We start from the raw sequence: 8,586 nt of genomic DNA, 5'->3' as shown, positions 1-8,586 counted from the left end.
GAGAGGCAACCCTGTACTTGGTCTGCCAGTCAGGCAGCTTGATGTTGCTGCTGTCTACTTTGTAGGGGAGAATATCAGAGATAGCCCCTCATGCCTCTTCTGAACTGCCTAGTAGAAAATGAGGCACTTGCCCAGTGGTCTCTGAGACAACCTCCATTTAGAAGGTGATAACACACACTGCTGTTATCTCCTTCCATCTCTTGTTCTTAATCTTACATTGAATCCCATCATCCATGATCACTGTCACCACCCCACTCCTGCCCACCCGACTCTACTGCACTATTAAAGTCACGCTTCAAACTGTCATTTTCTTTTAATTTTTAATCAGTCTGTGTCAAGAAGAAACAGGACTTGATCAAGCTTCCAGCCCTCACCACTCTATCAGCATAGCAATTTTAAGGATCAGAGTTTTGTTTACATTTGTCTGAAACCAAGAGAAGGAAAGGAATCAACTCCACAGATCAACATGTATTTGAAGAGACACTTCAGGACACTTTGGGAAATTTTTTAATCAATCAGTTTCTTAGGAACAACACCCAGTGGGCACGATGAGACCCTCAAAGTAGGAATGCAGGAATGATAGGCAGGTGAGGTGGCTGAGCTATCTGGGCTGGGAGGCCAGCCTCGTGGAATCTTAGGACAAATAAAAGGGGGAAAAATCCAACCTCACACTTTTTTTGAAGGCCGGATATGTTTACAGAAACAATTTCTGTTTTGGAAAATAAATGTATGGTTCAATTTGGGGCTGGGGGAACAATGACAATTGTCAACTAGAGACAGGCTCATGATTCTGAGATAAATGTTAAGTGGAGTCTTTTTAAAATGCTGAAACAAAACATTACCTTGGTTACTGTCTCCATCATGAGATGTATTTGAACACATTCTGACCATGTGTAAAAACCACCAGATTTACCCAATGCCATGGATCCATGTGCCACACCATGAATACAAACACTGATGATATGTTACCAGAAGACAGCACAGAGTTCATGAGCTCTACTTTGTGAAGAAATTTCCAGAAAGCAGAGTCTGCCCATCTTTCCTTTCCTTTCTCACTGCAACTGCCACATCCTGCTTTAGTCTTGCTTCGAGTAGAGTTGTCTGGATGAAGGAAGATTCTCCAAATGTCACACAAGGACCTTTCCTTTGGGAGCTGGTCCCTTGCTGAGGGTGCAGGAGGCTCTGCTGTTCTTCCAGCATCTCAACACAAACTTTCTGCAGAGGCTGACCCATCCAAATTTGGAGTCCAGAGACAGTTTGAAGCAGATGTTAGGAGCAAATTTACATGATGTGACATGCTTTCAGAGGGGGCGGGGAGTACTTGCCAGTCAATGGGATGCATGATGATTCGGTGGGATGTGCGTGGAATTGTCCCATGTTCCACAGCACGATACACATTTAACACCTCCATCCAAGACCACGCGAGGGCTTCCCTGCTGCCCCGGTTCCCCATGGGTCTTGGCGAATCCTCAAATCTCATTTAAAACCACTGCCATTGCAGTTTGTCAGCCTCACTGTGGAGCCTGAGATGCATAATGTGAACTGCGGTCCCCATGTAGACAAGTTAGACATTTTGCCCCCAGGCTCTATCCTTCTGTGACCTCACTCCAAGATACAAGGTCCTTTCCCCAAAGGAGCAGGAGAGTCATCTGGATCTTGACCCATATTAGGGATCTTCTTCCATTAGAGGAATCTCTGTAAAAGAAGAGACGGTTATTAGCTTAACATAACCAGAAAACACCATGACGATCTGGAATTATATGCCTCATTAAAATATCTACAGTTTCTCAAATCAGTGAGGAGAAGAAAATGTTAAGTTCCACATACCAGTTAATAACCAAATAAATCAACCTCCCATACAACATCTTTCTGTAATAATTGTTTTTTGCCAGGAAACAATTATGATCTTATTTCCAGTTCATAAAAAATAAAATGTTAGATCTTAACCATAGGCCTTAATGGTCACACAAGCCAGAAAGTTGCAAATTCAAGTACAGAAAGGCAGCGTGGTTTACAGAAAAGGAACACTGTGGTGGCCCAGGAGACCTCTGTTTCCACGTCATTACTGCCATTTACTCTCAATATAAGCCAAATTAGTGCTCTCATTTGCAAAGTGGCACTGGGGCTCCCCTTCTGTAGGAAACAGAGACCTAATCAATCTGACACATTTTCCTTATTTTACCATGAATCTACCCTTCCTTGTGACAGGTACACATGCATCTTTTACTTCACATCTGGTAAAAATAACTTCTATGTACACAGAACTCTGGGGCTAGAACACACTGCTGGGCCCTAGTGCGTGCCTCTGGATCCTTCTTCCTGGCATGTATGTGCCATCCTGTCCCTAAGCCCCACTTCCAGGAGTCCTATCTAATTAAGGAATAAAGAAGAAAAACATTCCAGATCATACAGACACTACAAAAATGAAGCACCGGCCACTGCTGCCTTTCTACTCTGGATGGCTCAGTGCCTTTTGGTGCCTCTTGAAATTTCCATTAATGGGCTCATTACTTGCAAGATGATGATCATTCCCTACAATAATTGGCCTTGCCCAAGGCCTCTACATGGAGAGAGAGCATGAAGCAATTTAAGCTGAGTGAGAGGTAAACAGATTGATTCGACTGTGCTGGGGGGTGGAGCGTGCGTAGAAAGGAGCTGGCTTGAAGATGCTGGTGCGGAGGTGTTTGCAGGTGTGGCTTGGGCCCTGGGGCAAGCACTTACCATCTGCAATGTCGATGCCTGGGCTGGTGGATGCCACCTCCTCTGCCGTGCTGGCAATTGTGTCAGGGTTGTCCGAAGCAAGGTGGGTGCTCTCTTGGCACCTGGGAGGTGAATACAGACTTTGGAGCAGCTCAGAAGAGCCTGAGACGCTGTCACAGGTTTCTGACTCCCCTGGGCCTGTGTCCGTGTCCCCTGAGCCGGGGTATGCTGGGGGGCTCTGGTCATCCACGGGTAAGGGGCAGCCCTGGCCCACAGAGGCCATGTACCCGGGGCCTAAGGCACTCAAGCCGCCACTCACAGCCTCGTCATAGGACGGGAGCATGACGGGCACGCCGTCTACCACCACAAAGTCAGGGTCACTGCTGGAACTCCGGGGAGGCCCCCTGTGTAAAGGAAAGAAGTGCCAACATGTGAGAGCCATGCCACTCTGGGGATGAGGCCACCCACACTCCCTCCTGCACTCGGGGTCCTCAGGACCCACGATGGGCAGCAGAGTCCCGTATGGAGGATAATATGGAAGAACCAGCCTCCTTTCAGGGACTCCTCTGGAAGATGATGCTGCCATCCCGGCTGCCCATGCTCCGGAGAGAGGAGGTTTTCTTTTTGTCACTCTCTCGTGTCCTCCTGCCTCTGGGCCTTACTATCTCCTCATGCTTTTTCCCTTGCTCCTTTGACCTGTGGGCTTTGGCCTTCTGGCCATAAGCTCATGGAGCAGGGGACAACATAACCCTTTCTAACAGAGCAGCCCAGTGCACCTCTGAAGTGTCCTGTAGGATGGGACTGAAAGTGGGATAGCACTGTTAAAAGTATAGAAAATAGGTCAGGTGTGGTGGCTCACACCTGCAATCCCAGCACTTTGGGAGGTTTTGCTTGAGCCCAGGAATTTGAGACCAGCCTGGGCAACATAGTGAAACCCTGCCTATACAAAAAATAAAAATGTTAGCCACATGTGGTGGCACGTGCCTGTAGCCCCAGCTATTCAGGAGGCTGAGGCAGGAGGATCCCTGGAGCCCAGGAGTTTGAGGCTGCAGTGAGCCATGATCGCACCACTGCACTCCAGCCTGGGTAACAGAGCGAGATGTTGTCTCATAAAAAAACAAACAAACAAACAAAAAACAGTAACTGTGGACCCTCAGTGCCCAGAGGGACTAGCTGGCCCTATGCTCATCATGTTTCTTTGTTGTTTTCTGCATTCAGTATAAAAATCACTACATTTTAGTCTAGATTAAAAAAAAGAAAAAGAAAAAGGAAAGAAGGAAAAAAAGGAAAGCTGTGGGCACTATGTCACTACCCCGTTCAAGCTGCGCAGGCTCACCGCCACCTCCTGACCCCCCGCCACTCTTCTAAGCAAGGCCCGGGTTGCTGGTGTGAGGGCTCCAGGAGCGGCGGCAAAGTGAGTCTGCATGTCTGCAGGGCTCCCTCACGTGGGCGCGCACACAGTTCCTGGCCTGCTCCCTTTGCTTCTCAGCACTCTGCACATTCAACACTGCCTGATTGGAGCCCGGGGCGTCTGACATCACAGCCTGGGCTCCGTGTGACCCCCATACTCTGCTCCTGGCCTCAAGAGGAACCCAGGGTGGCTAATAAGTAGCCAGTAGAACTTGGTTTCTTCCTTCTTTTTTTTTTTTTTTTTTGAGATAGAGTCTCACTCTGTCACTCAGGCTGGAGTACAGTGGCACGATCTTGGCTCACTGAAACCTCCGCCTCCCAGGCTCATGCGATTCTCCTGCCTCAGCCTCCCGAGTAGCTGGGATTACAGGCATGCGCCACCACCCCCAGCTAATTTTTGTATTTTTAGGAGAGACAAGGTTTCACCATGTTGGCCAGGCTGGTCTTGAACTCCTGACCTCAGGTGATCCACCTGCCTCAGACTCCTAGAGTGCTGGGATTACAGACGTGAGCCACTGTGCCCGGCCGGAACTTGGTTTCTTATTGTCTCTGCTGGGAACTGGTGCTGAGGGAGGAGGCCAAAGGTAAAACATGAGGAAGAGAAGACCCAGCCGGGTGGGCAGACCCTGAATCTCTGAGTGCTGGCGGCAGGGGCTCTAAACCCAAGAAGATGAAACGTCTGGGGGTGGAGGGGAAGCACAGGCTGTGTGTCTCTCTAATGCTCAAGTCCACTGACTTTTTGAAACATCTTGCAAAGGCTTGGAGATTATGGTGGTGGACTCCTTGTCCCGCAGCTCTTAAAGACTGCCCAGAGAGGGCGGGAGACCACCAAGACCATGCTCTTCAGGGGGCAGAAGACAAGAGGCAGGAGGAAAGGAGGAGCTTGCTCCGAGCCAGACTGCTCTCCCTCCACAGCCACCAGTAGTTACTGCTTCCTTGACAATGACGCTCCCTTCCTCTCCGGCCACTTCACTGTCTTGTGCTGGCCTCCTCTTCTCACTCAGGACTCCCTGCCTCCTCACCATCCCTGGCACCTCCATGTTGTCTAGGCCAGGGTGAGCAGATGCCTCTCTTCTCCATTTCTCACCCTAACAGTCCACACCCAGGATACAGCTCCCAAGATCTGGCAGCTTCCCCTCCACGTGTCCCCGCCATGCCACTCAGCTCCCATACACCCCTCGTCAACATCCCTGCAGGCTCTACTCTTGTGGAACCTGGAGAAAAAAAGTCCATTCTTGGTTTGCCCTTGAGATTCTTGTCATGCATTTGGATTCATGTCATGTATTTGAAGCCAACCTTCCCAAAACAACTCAAGAATAATATAAAATGAAAGACTCAAGGGCTGAAGAACATCAAGTGAAAGGGTTTCAAGAACATTTTAAAAACATCTTAATATTTAGTGGATATCCTGGAAACTTTTCTTCCAAGAATATGTAGAAAAATAGCTCTGTGGGCTCTTTTAAAGTACTTGAACGCACTATCAATCACAGCCTTGTGGGTTGGCTTTCTCTTTGTAATCCTTAGGCCTTCTTGAGATACTGTAATTGCTCAATGATAGAACATGGTCCCTTGAAGAATATATAATAATGTGGAAGACAGAGAGTGGATGGCAGGTTGGAGAGGAAGGAAGGTTTCAGCATCTTAGCAAGAGCTTGCTATGGCACCAGGATGACACTGACACACCTCTGGGCCTGGGGAGGGATGCAGGTGACACCCACATCTAGCACACATTTGTGGCTGGGGAAAGAGGGATGCACCTATCAGGTTGTGACCATAGCGGGTCCCTGCTGCCAGGCAGGGGAGAATTGCTAAGTGAGGGAGGCCGCCCTGTGGGGTGTGAGGTTAAGGGCAAAGGCGGGCAGGTGCTGTCTCCAGCAGTTCTGCCCATTTCCTTCACTCCTCTCACAGCTGGGAGGTGTGAGAGACACACTGCATTTTCCTGAAGGGAAGAGAGAAGTGGTTAATTCCAGGAGCCTCCTCCTCAATGAGCAATAGTCCCTTTTTCAGGTACATATGACTCTGGGGACTAGGCTGTCCCTGTGGGCAAAAAACAAATGCTCTTTTCTGAAGCATTAGGTTCTGAAATGAGAAGACTCTGACATGGCCACAGAAGACAAGGAAAAGACAGCTTGTACCAGTGGCCCCTGGCTAGTGTTCTGCGGTGTTTTGCTGTCCTCACCTCTTCTTCTCAATGTTCATAAACTTATCCTTTTGCTTTCTAAACTACTTCTCCCTCCAGGAACAATGATTTGCCAGCAGTAGTGCTGGGTGGCTCTTCTTTGTTCCTAAGGGTGCTGGTGCAGTCCTCTTTGGTGGTGATGACTTGAGGCTGAAGATACCAACCCGAGCTGATTGGCGCAGCTGAGAAGGATGCAGAAGCGCCTTCCACATGTCCCACTCCAGAGGTTCAGATAAGACTTCATGGTAGACTCTCACTAGCCCTTTCCTGATTCCTCCTGGAATCAGAAAAGTCTTTTCTCCTTCCTGAGGCTTCTCAATGCATAACACTTTTGTTCACACACCTCTGACCTGTGTCCCAGTCAGCTGTGTGCGCATCTTACCCTCCCTATAGACTGAGCTGTGTGGTGCCTCACTCCAGGGCCACATGCAGGGGGACCACAGTGGGAATGGTGCCTCTGGGTGGAGCAGTCCACAGCCTGCAGCCCTAACTCTGTGATCCCATCGCTAGCCCCCCATGATGCCCACCTGCGAATGGTTTACTGCAGGAAGGAGGGAGAGGTAGGAAAGAAAGAAAGAGGAAAATGAGGTCTGTCTCCAGCTTTGTGCTCAAAACATCCCAGAACATTGTTTTTGCTCTCCCCTGTTTCCCTTTAGAGCTTCAACTTTTCACTCATCACATTCTCTCTCTGCTGCTAAGGGTAGCTGCATTGAGTCAGACCTTGAGCCACAGCTGCCAAGACATGAAACTGACCTGGGGGGAAAGTGGGCCTTGAACTTGGTCTGGAACATCCTGGCCAGGATGACGAGCAGCAGCACCAGCAGCACACTGGTTGCCGTGAATGCCACAATCTTCCACGTGGTCAGGAGGGTCTCATGGGTGCTGGGCCATGTTTGCTCTGCGTGAGGGAGAACAAAGCTGTACGTGAGGCTCCCAGACCATGAGAGGTGCCGAGGTTCCCCGTGGGCTCATTTGCTGGATTCATCTGGCACAAGAGATGCGTGCAAGGTGCCTCTGACCCCCAGGGCTCGGCAGAGATACCATGTGCCCCTGTAGCTCATGTAAATTGCATCAGGATCCACCCAACACTAAAAACCTGTCTCCAGCATGGGCTCTGCCAGGTTGCAGACCTGCATGCTCACATTCCAGTCCCAGGCGCAGGCCTGGCACAGGCTTAAATAATGCATCTGCCTCTTGAGAACAGAGGTGGGCATCTCTCTTGCCGGGAGAAGTTGCTCCGAAATGGACCAAGGGGTGGGGGAGTGGGAAGCTGGGCCCTTTGTGAATGTTCTGGGATATGCTGTGGGGTTGGGTAAAGCAAGAAACAGAGGGTAAAGGGGACCCCTGTTCCACAGCTCTCATGCCCTACCACCTCTGGCCATCAACTGCCTGCCAGATCAGGGGCAGCAAGAGCAGACCTTTCCAGAAGAGACTTATCCTTTGGGCACAGGCCACCCTGTCTCTTAAATGTCTCTCTGCCTTGTCATGACCACCCTCTTAGACACTCTCTTTGCACTTCTTCCCCTGCTGGCTCACAGGATCATGTGTGCGCCTCCAGAGACCTGGCATTAACAAGCGCTTCCTTGTGTCCAGGGGAAAGGCATGCAGTCATCAGCACTGCTCAGGGCAGCATCCCCAGCCTGGAAAGGGCTGGGGAGAGTGGGAAGGAGACAGTGGGTGTGTGCTGGTGCCCCAGTCTCTATCCTGTGGTCACTACCCAGGTGCACTGAGGCCAGTGGGGAAGGTGGTTTGCAATTAAGTCATTTGCTTTTAACTATGAAGCCCTGAAGCTTGCAAATGGCCTATAGTTTTACAAGTGAGAGCAGGTGTTACCCACAGTATCATCTGTATTCTGGTATGTGTCCTTGAGTGGAAGAGAAAGGTAAAGTTATGCGTTGCTTGGGTCCAGGGCAATGCATCTAATTCTGGTCACACCCACAGGCCTGTGTCCTTACCAGTGGAAAAGGACAAGGCTGGGAGAAAAAAGAGTGCGGAGGCTGGAGGTCTTTCCATGGATGCTAGGGGCCTAGGGACCCTGTGGACCCTGTTTAGAGGGTCAGCTTTTTCACCTGGGAATGGACAGGTTAATACTCCTGACCCTCTGAATGGGGTCCCTAGGCCCCTAGCATCCATGGAAGGACCTCCAGCAGACAGTTAATACTCTTGACTCTCTGAACAGGACCTACAAGCATCTGGCACAGAGCCCAACAGCAGCCCCATCGACCCGCAATGATATGTTTCGATATCCTGTTCCTGACACTGGGTGTGGGAGGAGAGATACAGCTTGGTACATAACC

General features: G+C 50.0%; 1 protein-coding gene across 7 annotated transcripts in view; it reads right to left on the bottom strand.

Annotated features, from left to right (window-relative positions):
* Positions 1–489: 489 nt before the first annotated feature.
* Positions 490–8,586, bottom strand: part of SUSD4 (sushi domain containing 4) — a 143,249-nt gene continuing 135,152 nt past the window's right edge. For all 7 annotated transcript variants that reach the window (XM_055107747.2, XM_055107742.2, XM_055107745.2 and 4 more), the window contains 3 exons: positions 7,043–7,187; positions 2,722–3,104; positions 490–1,695 (listed from right to left, as the gene is read on the bottom strand). In XM_055107747.2, coding sequence (XP_054963722.1) covers positions 1,667–1,695; positions 2,722–3,104; positions 7,043–7,187 — 557 coding nt within the window. In that variant the 3' untranslated portion in view covers positions 490–1,666. The remainder of the gene's footprint in view (positions 1,696–2,721; positions 3,105–7,042; positions 7,188–8,586) is intronic.

Source organism: Pan paniscus, chromosome 1 (assembly GCF_029289425.2).
Source record: "Pan paniscus chromosome 1, NHGRI_mPanPan1-v2.0_pri, whole genome shotgun sequence".
NCBI lineage: Eukaryota > Metazoa > Chordata > Mammalia > Primates > Hominidae > Pan > Pan paniscus.
This window is presented reverse-complemented; position numbering and strand designations above follow the sequence as displayed.